Source organism: Hipposideros armiger, unplaced genomic scaffold, assembly GCF_001890085.2.
Source record: "Hipposideros armiger isolate ML-2016 unplaced genomic scaffold, ASM189008v1 scaffold_21, whole genome shotgun sequence".
Lineage (NCBI taxonomy): Eukaryota > Metazoa > Chordata > Mammalia > Chiroptera > Hipposideridae > Hipposideros > Hipposideros armiger.
In genome coordinates this window covers 5,761,823-5,775,826 of record NW_017731371.1, presented here as the reverse complement: position 1 = coordinate 5,775,826, position 14,004 = coordinate 5,761,823, and the positions used below count along the sequence as shown (strand labels likewise).

Here is a 14,004-nt window from a genome sequence, read left to right as displayed (position 1 = left end):
GAAGACTTCCTGCCTTCTTTTATTATTATTTTTAATTGGGGAATTGGGGGAGGGCAACAGCCAAGTTGTTGTCCTTCAATCTTATTTGTGGAGGATGCAGCAAGCTCAGCTCCAAGTCCAGTCGCGCAGCTCAGCTCAAGGTGCTGTGTTACAATCTTAGTTGCAGGTGGGCGTAGCCACCATCCCATGCGGGAGTCGAAACAGCAGCTTCGTCGTTAAGAGCGCACACTCTAACCCCTGAGCCACCGGGGCAGCAGCTCAGCTGAAGATGCTGAGTTCATTCTTAGTTGCTGGCGGGTGTAGCCCACCATCTCGAACAGGCAACTTTGTTGTTAGGAGCACGTGCTCTCACCAGCTGAGCCATCCTGCCACCTGTTGACAGCTCAGCGGCAGCTCAGCTTGGGCGCAGCTCACTGGCCCATGTGGGAATCGAACCAGCAACCCTGTGGCTCAGAGCTCGTATTCTTGAGCAAGCTCTTAACCAACTGAGTTACTCGGCCTTCTTCAAAACTCTTCTTTCTTTCAGTCTCCCTGACACTGCTCTCCTGACTATTTCTCACCAGCGTAGCAGCTCCTATTTCATTTCCTTTGCTAGTGTCTCCTCAATCTCTAGCAGACCTTCCAACATTCTCTAGGCCTAATCCCAGACCCTATTTCCATTCTCTTATCTACCCACTCTCCTTAAGTAATTTTATTCATAACCTTAGACACTAGACACACACACACACACACACACACACACACACACACACACACACACACATACACACTCTCTCTCTCTCTCTCTTTCTATATATATATAGTATTTTTACATGTGTATATGTATATGTATGTATGTGTATACACACACACACACATTTTACACACAAATGTATGATGCCCCCCTCCCTCATAGTGCCTCTTGGACTAAGATATCTTACAGGCTACCTAAACAGAATTCTTTCTTCCCCCACTCCCCAAATCTATTCCTTCTTTAGTTTTTCCTATCTCAGGCATCAGTACCACCATCTACTCAGTTGCTCAAGTGCAACCTGGGAATCAGCTTCTCTTTCACACCCACATCCAATCCACCTACATCCAATGAATTCTGCCACCAAGCTTTATTATCTGCAACCCAGACCACAGTCATAGCTTGGGTCTCACTGCTTCCATTCTTGCCCTTGCCAACCCATTCTCTATCCAGCAGCCAGCAATGTTAAAACAAAACAGATCATGTTGCTGCCTCACACAAAATCCTTCAATCCCTTCCAACTACATTTATAGGGAAATCTTTCACTAGCCTCTTTACAGTTCTTTGGACATACCACTGCCTCGCCTCACTACCTTCACATACACTGTCCTTTTGACCTGGCATGTTGTCCTGCCCTATCATCAACTTATCCTTCAGGCTTCAGCTTCAATGTCACACTTCTTGAAAAAGACTTCCCCAATTCCTATTAAAATTAGGTCCTATTATAGCCTCACTAGAATCCTATCCTTTCCTTGCATAGCACTGGGGGGGGGGGGAGGAATTTCTAACTATATTACTTGTTCAACTCTTTGGTTAATGTATGATTAAACAGAGTTAGTATCTGATTTTCTAATCACTGCATCATCCCACAGTGCCACAGCCATGTGTCCAACACCTAAGAAACTCCTCTCACCAATAAATATTTGATAAACGGAGAACTCATGAGTGCTGGCCCTAGGATAGCTGCATAATACAGCAAGATGCACCATGGACATTTAACTACTCCCCTTCAGTTGGATTTTTAGGCAAAATACTTTATAAAGTAACAGTGCTGTGCAATGAAAGGAATTCAAGTAGAAGGATGACAATGTGGTCCTTTCCCCTAACAGTCTGGAGTGCCTGTCTTTTACTTTTGTTCTTTCATAGTTCCTAGCACCGAGTTAGATCCATGGTAGATACTGAAGCACTTAGCTACCCAACTTTACTACTACAGATCAATCAAGTGCTAGAATTAAATATTATAAAATATTATAGTTCACTGAGGGCTACAAGTATTAGGAAAGGTTTTAAGGAGACAGAAGTCAATCTAGACAGAGTGAGGAACAACTTTCGGGGATCTAGCCAACATATGCTATCACCCCTCTCTTGTCCTCCTTCCACAAGGGTATATCTCTATAGCTAGATTTGTACTCCCTAACATGAAACATTTCTTTAATCCATTTGCTAAATTCTAAACAAAAAGATCTTCAATAGGAGGTTCTATGCTGAGTTAATCTAATAAATCTTTTTTTTTTTTCTTTTGGCCATAAAGGACCGGAGTAGTACAAGATAAAAAACTACAAAGACTTCATTGTACTACCTGTTGCATAAATGAAACTCTGAACATTTTATATACATTCACCTGATAATGTAGGAATTGAGAATCTAATTGAAATCCTAGAGTTTAACCACATACTTTCTGAAGGGCCAATCAATAGAACATTGAAATAATAACTACCCTAGCCATTATTTCCCAGGCACTGAACATGTGTCTTTATGTGCTTTTTTTTTTTTTTCCCCCCTTATCTTCAAAATAACCCTGAAAGCTGAGGAAGCTGAGGCTGACAGTCTGGCTCAGTTCAACAACTATACAGCTGGCAATACAGGTGTTCTTTTTTTAGACACTGTAAACTGACCAACAATGCCAAAACAAACAAAAAAAACCCCTGAAGTTTTAGAGAACTTCCAGTGCTTTGTTGCTAGAGAATTTAAAATAAAAACTTTCCTAGGAAGCATACAAGTTCAAGGAATATAATATCCTTCAATTTAAAAAGCCTTTCTAAAACTTATGGGTAAATATAGAGTGCTTTGCTGCTAAACTACTTGGCTTTGATGAAACAAATCTGAAATGTATCTGTATAATATTTTCAGTAATAAAAGTTTTCTTGAAAAGGGAAAATTACCAGCTACAGATCTACCTTACAAAGATTGAGTTTTGAAAGGAAAAAAAATAAATCTGAGAGACACTACAGGAATATGAATAATAGAAGTGTTTTGAAAATTGTTTTTCTTCTGATATGACAAAATACCACAATGGAATAACAGGAGTAGTATTATCCAAAGCTAAATGATGTCAGGTTTTTAAACAATCAATAAGCTGTAAGAGTTGGGAACCTCTGTAATTATTTCAAACTGTATGAATGTCACATTATCAAACACTGGGACAAGTACAGTCTTGTACGAAATGACTGTATGAGTTCAAATCATCATATCCAAAATAAATTACATACTTTCTGTACTTAAACTTTTCCACATTATGATAATTTCAACCTGTATGGTACCAACTCTTTGCATTCACAAAATTCCATCAATGTAGCCATTATACACTTGTAAAGGCAGACTTTAAGTAATCTCAACTCATAAAAAAGTTAAATATTAACTAAACCTCAAAAGCATCAATGTTATCTCGAAATAATAATTTTGTACCCTAAAGAAATAAAAGTCGTATGTGGCCATAAAAAAACAGAATTACAGAAATCAATCGAATTTATAGGGATGGCTTTCTGTTCGCAGAGTATAACTACTTATGCAAGACCCTAGAAAGTCTTTCTGGACTTCCTCCACAGAAAAAAAACAATTCCCTTCTCTTTTCTCCCCCTGACTGCGGCCCCCCCCCATATTATTTTGATATAGTCCTCTCCCCAAACGTTTACATTAAAAAATGGGTTTATGCAATTATCAGGAAGAGCATGTCCCAAGATTTATGATCTTTGCATATTCAAGACTGCAGGAATTGAGCTTTACTAATTCATAGACCACAAACACATCCTGTTAAGATTTTTCCTTCAAACACTGAAGTTCCCACTCTTGGGACCCCTAATGAGTGTGTGTACATAAGCCATACAATACAATCTTTAAAAAAAGACACAGATGCTAGGTGCTCTCCATTCTCTCCCGAGAGACGTCCTCACCTAAACTCCCGCACATTCCCTTCCCGTGGCCCACAAGCATAACTGTCATTCAGAGGGATGGTAATTGTTAAGCGTGGGTGAGAAACAAAGCGTACACGCTATATAACCGGATGGGGAAGGCTGTTACTGCTGCCGCTCCTGTATCACGTAACTAGCCTAACCCGCTGCAAACTTTAAGAGATTAAGTTACATTCCTCTGCAATTCCACCCTTGACAGCTGAATCCAAAGATGCCAGCGAGTCGTGCACGTCCATTCCCGCCGCCTCACCCGTGGAGAGCCGGCAGCCACATGCCGCGCGCGGTCAGCGCGGACAGAGGTTGGGGAAGGAGGGCTGGCGACAGGGCTGCAGGGAGAGCTCACCTTTTCCAGCTCATCGTGGAGTTCCGCTAGGCTGGGCCGGAGCAACTTCTCGCCCAGCTGCGCTGCTGTGTGTCGGTAGTGGTCGATCCTGGGCACGGCGTCCATGGTGTTGTGCCCAAAGGTGCGCAGGTAGTAGGTGTTGGTGTGGGTGTCATAGTAGTAGTGCTGGTGGTGCCCGCTGCCGCCGCCGCCGCCCGAGTGCAGGCTGCTGCCCTCGCTCAGCACGGTGTCTCCGCCGTTCTGGAAGCTCACGTTGGGCCCCTCGCCTCCGACCCCCGCCGGATCCGACAGGCTGTCGTTCGCCGAGGAATCAGCCGGGTCCACGAAGTTCACACGGAAGCGGCCCTTGGCTTCCTCGCTGCCTTTGGCCGGCCCGCTTTCGCCGCTGGCTTTCCCGCCGGTGGGGGTCTCCTTGCTCCCGGACGCTGCCGCCGCCGCCGCCGCCGCGGCAGCCCGCCCAGCGTTCTCAGAAACCAGGTCCACCTGGAAGCGGCTCTGGCTCGGTGTGGGCCCCAGGGGTCTGCCCAGCCCGTCCCCGGCCGCCGCGGAGCCCTCATTGCGGACCCCGCCGCCGCCCAGGCTAGCGGCCGCAGCATCCTCCGACATCGAGGGCACAGCCGTGCCGGGCAGGTCCACCCCGGAGTCAGCCAGCGCAGCGGCTGGCGGCGTCTCCCCGACCCCGGCCAGCCTCCGGGCGCCGGAGGAGGGCGCCGTAGGCCTCGGCTCCATCGCTGCCCGACCCCCGGAGGACCCGTAGAGCCTGGCGGACGTCGCGGGCTGCACGCCTTCCGCGCCCCTGGCCGGCGGTGGCCGCGGCCGCAACGTCAGATGAGGGAGTCGCTCTCGCCGCCGCCCGCTCTCCGCCGCTAGCCCCGCCGGGCCGGCACGAACAGCGCTGGCAGCCGAGTCAGCGCGCGAGTGCAGCGAGCGCGGGGCGGGCCCCGCTGTTTAAAGCCTCGCCGGGGCCGCGGCGGTGGCGGCTCCCGCTGCAGCACGCGGGAGGCGGGGCCCGCGGCTCCTCCGCCCCTCAGCCCGCCCACCCGTGGTCCTGCAGTGGTGCTCGGCGGCCGGCCCCTGGGCGCCCCAGCCCTCCTGAGGTCCTGCGCGGCCCCACGCGAGAGGTCCGCGCCGGGCCTCCGGCAGCACGAGCACAGCGACCGGGTAGCGGGCGCGGCCTCCTGACCGCGGTCGCCGGGAAGATATCGGCGCCGCTACCTCCCCTTCCGTTGCTCTCCTCCCATCCCCCCCACCTTCTTCCCCCGCCCGGCTCTGCGGTGATGAGGAGCAGGCCCCCCGGCCGCCTCCCTCTCTCCCCGCCCCTGGGGCTGCGCGTCTACGGGCCGGCAGCCCAGGCCACTGCAGCCCAGGATGCGGGCGGCTCTCGGCGCGGCCGGCGAAGGGACGCGCTGGCCCTGCTTTGGGCCACGCCGACTGCTGATGCTCCAGCGGTCGCTACCACCACGGCTGCGGTCTAGGGCTCTGCCCTCTGGCTTTTTTTTTTTTTTTAAGTTCTGAACTCGCAGTACTTGGGCTGAGCCGGCGAGATCTCGCGAGATGCTGCAGGGCTACAGGGCCGCTTCCCCTCGGGCGCGCGGTACCCGCGGCGGTGCTGGAGTCGCCTGCTGCCCCAGGCTCCTCCGGGTGGTGCCGGGCGCTTTCCTGTCCCGCGCGCAGGTGCTTCCGGAGTTGCGGGGCGAGGTGCGCCCCTCGGCGAGGCCTGCTCGGAGCTCCTTCCCGCCGCGACTCCCCGCATTCACATCAGGCCTGAGCCTAAGGGAAAGCAGGATTTCCTCTGTGCCGCCTTTGAGGCGGTAAACTCACCCGCCTGGCAGCGTTAGATTTGCATATTTAGAGACCAATTCCAGTCATGATGCAGTGGGTGTGTCCAAACTTCCGATGACACCTTTATTTTAAAAGCTGTGATGTTTGACGGTGAGAAGGGAGGTTAGTTGTGGTACCTTATTGTTTCAAGACGTAACGAGGCATTTCCAAAAATGATAGGATGCGTAGAGATGGATATAATGAGAGCAGTAACTAACTGGGAAGTTTCAGCATGGTTTAAGTTGTGAAGAATTATTCCTCCGTTTTAATAAAAACAAAAAGGTACTCCTCTGCGGGTCCATCTTCACTTTTGTAAAATATACAGGAAAATAATTATTTTGCAACTTAAGAAAGTTGCAGCAGAACCCATTTTTAACCTAAATTCTACCCACGGCCCTACTTAAAAACATAACAATGAATTGCTTCTTTGATCACTTGGTTTTTATTTATGTATTTTTAAATTTTATTTATGGGGATAAACATCTTTGCTTAACCCTAGAAGTATGATCAAACAGCTGCAGAGTTTGCCAAACTGTTTTGAAATACAGTACTATAAAAAAAGCTGCAATCAGGTAGTTTTGAAAAAAATTGTCATAACCATGATCTTTTTTGACCACAGTTTTTCATCACAGTTTGTTATCTCTATTGTAAAAATGGAGAGAGGAAGGAACCGCTCTTGGATCATGTAGCCAGTTTTTAAATCCCCTCTTGAGCTTTCGTGATATTAGCAGAAAACCAGAAGAGGCCAGAAAAATCAAGTGGCCCTTTAAGCTGTGCTGTTTCTACTAGGGGATTGCAGCCTTAGTAGCTGACCTGTGTGTGCTGCCTCTTAGCTCCAAAACTAATTAGGTGGCTGTTGGAATTCAACATCCATTGAACTGAAAAAAATGGTAAGCACCTACTGTGAGGTGCTCTGAGTCCTGGGGATCTGGCAGTGAGCAAAACAGACAAGCCCAAAGGTAAGAGCATGTCTGACATGTTCCTGGAATTGCATGTAGGCCAGTGTGATTGAAGCTGCTTAAGGGGTAGGGAAAATCAAAGGTGATTAGGTCAGAGAGTTCAGAGGTTGGGGGCATGACAGACCAAAATGTGGAGGACTTCTTAGGCTATTAGAAGGTCTTTGACTTTTACTCTGAGTGGAATGGTGTATTAGTCAACTTGGGCTACCATAACAAAATACCATAGACTTGGTGACTTAAACAACAGACATTTCTTTTTCTACGGTTCTAGATGCTGGAAAGCTCAGGTGCCAGCATGGTCAGATTCTGGTGAAGGGTTCTCTGCTGGTCTTGCAGACCACCACCTTCTCATTGTGTCTTCACATGGTGAAGAGAGAACTCTAGTGTCTCCTTTTAAGAACACTAGTTTTAGATTAGACCTCCACCCTTGTGACCTCATTTAATCTTAATCACTTTAAAGCTACCACCTCCAATACAGCCACATAGGTTAGGGCTACAACATATGGATTGGGGAATGGGGGACACCATTCAGTCCCCAGCAGATGGCAAGTTATTGAGGGTCAGAGTAGAGGAATGACATGATTTGATGTATATTTAAACGATCAGTCTAGCTGCCTTGTTGTAAATATACTTGGGGTAAAAGGTAGAGACAAAATGAGAAGGAAGGAAATGTGTTAAGAGGTAACACAAAAATTCAGGAAGTGATGATGTGGCTTTGACCACGATGGGTAGCAGTGGAAATGGTGGGAAAGTGGTTGAATTCTGAAGAGGCAATAGAAGTTGCTGATGGCTAATGGAGTATGAAAGAGAATCCAAGAGTTTGGGCCTGAGCAAGTGGCATAAGGGTGTATTATTTTCTTAGATGAAGGAGCAGCCTTGGATGGGAGGAATTATCAGGAGCTCAGTCTGAGATGTCTTTTGGAGGAAACATGTATAGTAATAATAAAAGTTGCGTTCATATACATATGTGCAAAATGAGAAGTTCTGGGACAGAGAGGAACATGGTATAATGAGAATGCAAAATAGAGAGACCAGACTTAGGGAGGAACTGACTTTTCAGCTGAAGGCCAAAGGATAATTAGATTAAACTATAACTTGCAGAGGGGTTTCAAAAAAGGGAAATATTGTGGGCAAAAGCCCTCATGGAGTGAACATGAACTGTCTAAGGAGCCTGAAGCCAATTTGGTTAAAGCATAGTGATTTAGGAGCAACAGTGATAAAATGATCTCGTCTATTTAAAAGCCATATAAAACCATTAATGGGTTTCTAGGAAGATATGAATATGATCAGATTTACATTTATTGAAAGTCTCTTCAGTTATTTTGTGGGGAGAAGATTGGAGAGGAGCAAGAGTAAGCATGGAAAGACAGGATACAATTTCAGTAATTTAGGCATAAGATGATAGTAATATTATAGTAGCCAACATTTATAGGGAATTTATGTCCTTGGTATTATGCTAAACTCTACATCAGTAATCTTATTTTGTTCTTACAACAACATTGTGAAGAAAATCATAGTATTTCCCCGATTTGCAGATGTAACACTTGCTTAAAAATATGTTGAGTATGTTGTCTGAGGTCACTCAGCCAAAACCAAGTTATCCAGGGTGATTTCTCCACTACTCAAGCTATAGGAGTTTGGATTATAGAGGCTGCAGAGGAGATAAGGCAGGAGAAAAATATTTTTCTAAGATTTTTATTAAAATATAGCTAACATACAGTATTGTATTAGTTTCAGGTGTACATCATAGTTATTCCACAGTACCCACCTGGCACTCTACATAGTTATTACCACATTATTGATTATATTCCCTATGCTAAAGAAGTGATCATCATAATAAGTCGAGCAACCATCTGACACTGTATCACCCTGTCACAATATCACTATATTCCCTATTCTGTATATTACATTCTTATGACTTATTTGTTTTATACCTGGAACTTTGAACCTCTCATTTCCCCTTTATGTTTTCCCTCCTTTTTCAATTTTTCAATTATAGTTGACATTCAATATTATTTTATATTAATTTCAGGTGTACAGCATAGAGGTGTTAGACATTTATATAATTTATGAAATGAACCCCCTGACTAGTACCCACCTGGCACTATACATAGTTATTACCATATTATTGATTATATTCCCTATGTTTACATCCACATGACTATTTTATAACTACCAATTTGTGCTTCTTAATCCCTTCACCTTTTTCTCCCTGCCCCAACCTCCTCCCATCTATCACCCCAATAGATCTAGTACCCATCTGACACCATACATGGTTACTACAATATTACTGACTGTATTCCTTTTCTATACCTACATCCCCATAACAGCTGTGTAACAACTAATTTGTACTTCTTAATCCCTTCCCCTTCTTCACCCACTTATAACACCCCTTCCATCTGACACCCCTCAGAATGTTCTCTCTGTCTTTGAGTTTGTTTCTGGTTCATTTGTTTGTTTATTTTATTCTTTAGATTCCACTTATAAGTGAAATCATATGACATTTGTCTTTCACTGTGTGACTTACTACACTCAGCACAATACCTTCTAGGTCCATCCATGTTGTCACAGATGGTAAGATTTCTTTTTTTTTTTATGGCTGAGTAATAGTCCCTTGTATAAATGTACCACCTCTTCTGTATCCAGTCATCCATTCAGGGACACCCAGGTTGCCTTCATATCTTGACCATTGTGAACAATGCTGCAATAAACATATGGATGAGCATATCCCCTCAAAGTACCATTTTGGGTTTTTTCGGATAAACACCCAGAAGTGGGATTACTCGGTCCTTCTTTGTCTCTTGTTTTAGCCTTTGTTTTAAAGTCTATTTTGTCTGGTATAAGTATTGCTACCCCAGCTTTTTGTTTGTTTGTTTCCATTTTCATGAAATATCTTTTTCCATGCCTTTAATTTCAGTCTCTGTGTGTCTTTCAATCTAAAGTGAGTCTCTTGTAGGCAGCATATGTAAGGGTCTTGTTTTCTTATCCATTCAGCCCCCTATCTTTTGAGTGGATCATTTAATCCATTTACATTGAAAGTAATTGTTGATGGGTATTGCAGTTATTGGCATTTTGTTATTCATATATATATATATATATATATATATATATATATATTTTTTTTTTTCATCTTAAAGAAGTCCCTCTAAGATTCCTTGTAATACTGGTTTGGTGGTGATGAACTCCTTTAGCTTTTTCATGTCTGGGAAGCTCTTTATCTGTCCTTTGATTCTAAATGATAGCTTTGCTGGGTAGAGTAATCTTGGTTGTAAGTTCTTGCTTTTCATCACTGAAAATTTCCTGCCTATCCCTTTTGGTGTGCAAAGTTTTTGTTGAGAAATAAGCTGATAATTTTATGGGAGCTCCCTTGTATGTAACCTAGCTGTTTTTCTCTTGCTGCTTTTAAGATCCTCTATTTGTCTTTAACCTTTGGCATTTTAATTAGGGTGTGTCTTGGTGTGGGCCTCTTTGAGTTCATCTTGTTTGGGACTTCCTGGGCTTGTATATCTGTGTTTTCTTTTCCCCGGATAGGGAAGTTTTCCATCATTATTTCTTCAAATAGGTTTTCAATTCCTTGTTCTCTCTTTTCTCCTTTTGGTACCCCTATGATGTAAATGTTGGTATGCTTGATGTTGTCCCAGAGACCCCTTAAATTCTCATTGTTTTTAGATTCTTTTTTCTTTTTGCTGTTCTGATTGGGTGTTTTCTAAATCGCTGATTCGATCCTCTGCTTCATACAATCTACTGTTGATTCCCTCTAATGTATTCTTCATTTCCATTAGTGTATCATTTATTTCTGACTGGTTCTTTTCATGTTTTCTATTTCCATTTTTATGTTTCCTATCTCTTTGTTGAAGTTCTTCCTGAGATCACTGAACATCCCTATAACCAGTTTTTGGAACTTTGTGTCTGAGAATCAAGAACTCTAGATTACTTGTCTCCATTTTGTTTAGTTCTTTTCCTGGAGATTTGTTCTGTTCTTTTATTTGTGATATGTTTCTTTGTTTCCCCATTTTGGCTGCCTCCCTGTGTTTCTTTCTGGTATTAGGTAGGGCTGCTATGTCTCTTGGTCTTAGTAGAGTGGCCTTATGTGGGGCTGAGTGGCTCACTCAGTCTTCCTGAGCTGCACACTCCAGGTGTGTCCCTTGTGTGGGTTGTGTGTGCCCTCCTTTTGTAGTAGAATCTTGGTTGCTATTTGTATGTCAATGGGAGGGATTGACCTTCAGGCTAATTTGTTGGGAGCACTGGCCGTGACTACAGTGGAGGAGTTGTGGAGCAGGGCTGACCCTATAGAGCCAGATCTGCCTCAGCAAGACTGGTGCCTGCCCAATCCATCCCTTGCGTGTGTCATTCTTGGAGGCAGCTGGGTGATGCTCCAGCTCATTTTGAAGCTGCCCACTTAGGGCACCAGCCTCAGGACCACCTTGGAGGGGATCTGCTGCAGGTCAAGCTCAGCCAAAGCCCATGCCCACCTGGGGTCACCCAGCAGGAGCCACAAGCAGTCTGCAGATGGCCACCACCCATGCTGTGCTTGGAAGTGCCTCAAGTGGCCAAGCCATGAACCAAGGCTGGCTACCACTAGTGCCAGGCTTAGGGCTGCTCAGCCAGAGGTATGGGACATTTCTCAAGCCAGATGCTGCTTGTCTGGGTTTTGCAAATCTTTGCGAGACCCTAGGAAAGTCAGCAGCATGAGCCAAGGCAGGAGGTTTGTACGAAAAAGCCACTGGAATTGGTTTAGGTGTGCCCAAAATTTGTACGGGTTGGGGTCTGGAATCACCAGGGAATGGTGAATGAATGGCGCTAGCCAGCTTGACGGAGACTCAGATATGGTGGCCACCTGCTTCTTCACTCCAGGAAGGGGAGGGCTCAACAAAGAAACAATGGTTTCTGCCAGCTCCTCTGTCTGGGAGAAAGCTGCCCCTCCAGCCCTTGTCCTGAAGCCAAACAACTCAGTTCCCCCCAGCATGTGTCCCATCACCTCTTCAGCTGCTGCCCCAGTGCTGGAGCTCAGAGCCAGTGATTCCATCGGTGAATGAGTTTGGCATGGCCCCTTTAAGAAAACCACGTGGGACTGCAGCTGCCTTCCTTCTTAGCCACAATCTCAGCTTGTTTTCAGAGCCAAAAATTATGAGGACTTCTCTCCCCAGCACTGGAACCCTGGGCTGGGGTGGGGCTGGGATCGGTCACTCCTCTGGGTGGGGGGCACCTCTGCAGCCAAGATACCGCTCCTGATTTTTAATGGTCACACACAGGTGTGGGACCGCCTGTTCTGTGTCTCTGCCCCTCCTACCAGTCTCGAGATGACTTCTCCATGTCCCTAGATATAGGGCTTTGGTTCAGCAAAATTTCAGGCAATTCTCAATGATGGTTGTTTTGTAGTTTAGTTGTAATTTGATGTGGTTGTGAGAGAACGTAAGCACAGCATTTACCTACTCCACCATCTTGACTGGAACCCTCGAAAATTTTGAGACATAACTCAAAAGTCTTGGAAATGGATTGAGGAATGAGGGAGAATAAGGGATAGTGAGTTTTCTAACTCATTTACCTGGGGTTAGATGGTGGTGACATTCATGAGAAAGAGAACATGCTAGAACCATGTTTGGAGAAAAATATGAGAAATTTTATCTTGGGCATATTGGGCTTGAGGTATTTTTGAGACTTCCACATGGAAAAGTTAAAGCATTTGGCTACATGGATCTTGTGCTCAAAGGAGAAGTTGGTGTGAGCGAGTACAGAAGTGGAGGTCTTCTGCAAATAGATGATAACTGATACCATAGACATGTCGACGTAAAAAATGTCCAAACCCGTAGAGAATTTTTGTAAGAGTTTATTTGAGGCAACATGATGACATATGCCAGAGAGCAAGATCTCACATGTTCCAGAGAGTAACAGGTTTGCAGCTTCTTTTATGCATGTGAAATTAAGGAGGGAATATAAGGAAGATTACATGGAGGGAGGAGAAAGCAAGGCTGGGATTGGATTACAGAATAGTTAACACAGTTAAAGTCATAGAATTAAACAGTCAAAATCTGTGCTGTTTCTCAATATTTAAATCATATTTGTGAATTATGTCTTCCAAAAAAAGACAACCCAAAGTTTGACTGAATTTAAATATTTTCTGTTTTGCTTATTCAAACAGCAAGCTCATAATGAATGCATTTAAAATAAATGTAATTTCTGTCTTCTCTCATCCCCACTTCTACCTACAAATGTATGTCATAAAGCTAGTCAAGGAAATCTCGTCCACTCAAATTTTGTATTGTCTTCCATCTGTACTGATTTACTTTTATACTTCTAACTCTGCAGGCTGTGGACGTTTTGCAAACTTCAAAATTGTTATCAAATATTAATATATGAAGTGAATACTTTTACAAAATAGCTTAGTAGTTACAATCATACTCTTCATAGACCAGGGGTCGGCAAACTGTGGCTCACAAGCCACGTGCGGCTCTTTGGGTACGTACATGTGGCTCTGAAGTAAAATTGAAAATGAAAATAAAGCTTTCATAGTTTCATTTATAAAATTTTTAAAGGATATTATGCACATAATGGTGATTTCATTTGTTTTGTGACTCTTGAATAATTTTTAAATTGTTGTGAGGGACAGGATTGGCTCTTCCGTCTCAAATCTTTGCTGACCCCTGACCTAGACAGACTGCCTGGATTTGAATCTCGGCTTCACTAGTTACTGATCGCGTGAACTTGGGCTAGTGTGACCTCTGTGCCTCTGTTTCTTCATCTGAAAAATAGTGATAGTAATGATAGCTACCTCCTGGAGTTATGAGTTATGGGGATTATCTGTAAGGTGCTTAGAACAGTGCCAGATACATGGTAAACCCTAATGTATATAAGCATTAAATAAGTGTTTAAAACTTTTAATATTTTATTCCAAAAACTAAATAGTGCTAAGGCAAACCTTTAAAATTGTACCTTTTTTGTGACCTGTTTAGTTTTTAAATTTTG

At 44.4% G+C, this 14,004-nt stretch overlaps 1 protein-coding gene across 2 annotated transcripts in view; it reads right to left on the bottom strand.

Annotated features, from left to right (window-relative positions):
- Positions 1–5,447, bottom strand: part of SLC12A2 (solute carrier family 12 member 2) — a 93,570-nt gene extending 88,123 nt beyond the window's left edge. Inside the window, exon 1 of one of the 2 annotated variants that reach the window (XM_019635396.1) lies at positions 4,262–5,447. In XM_019635396.1, the coding sequence (XP_019490941.1) occupies positions 4,262–4,990 (729 nt within the window). In that variant the 5' untranslated portion in view covers positions 4,991–5,447. The remainder of the gene's footprint in view (positions 1–4,261) is intronic. The other variant, XM_019635395.1, reaches the window with a different exon arrangement.
- Positions 5,448–14,004: the final 8,557 nt, after the last annotated feature.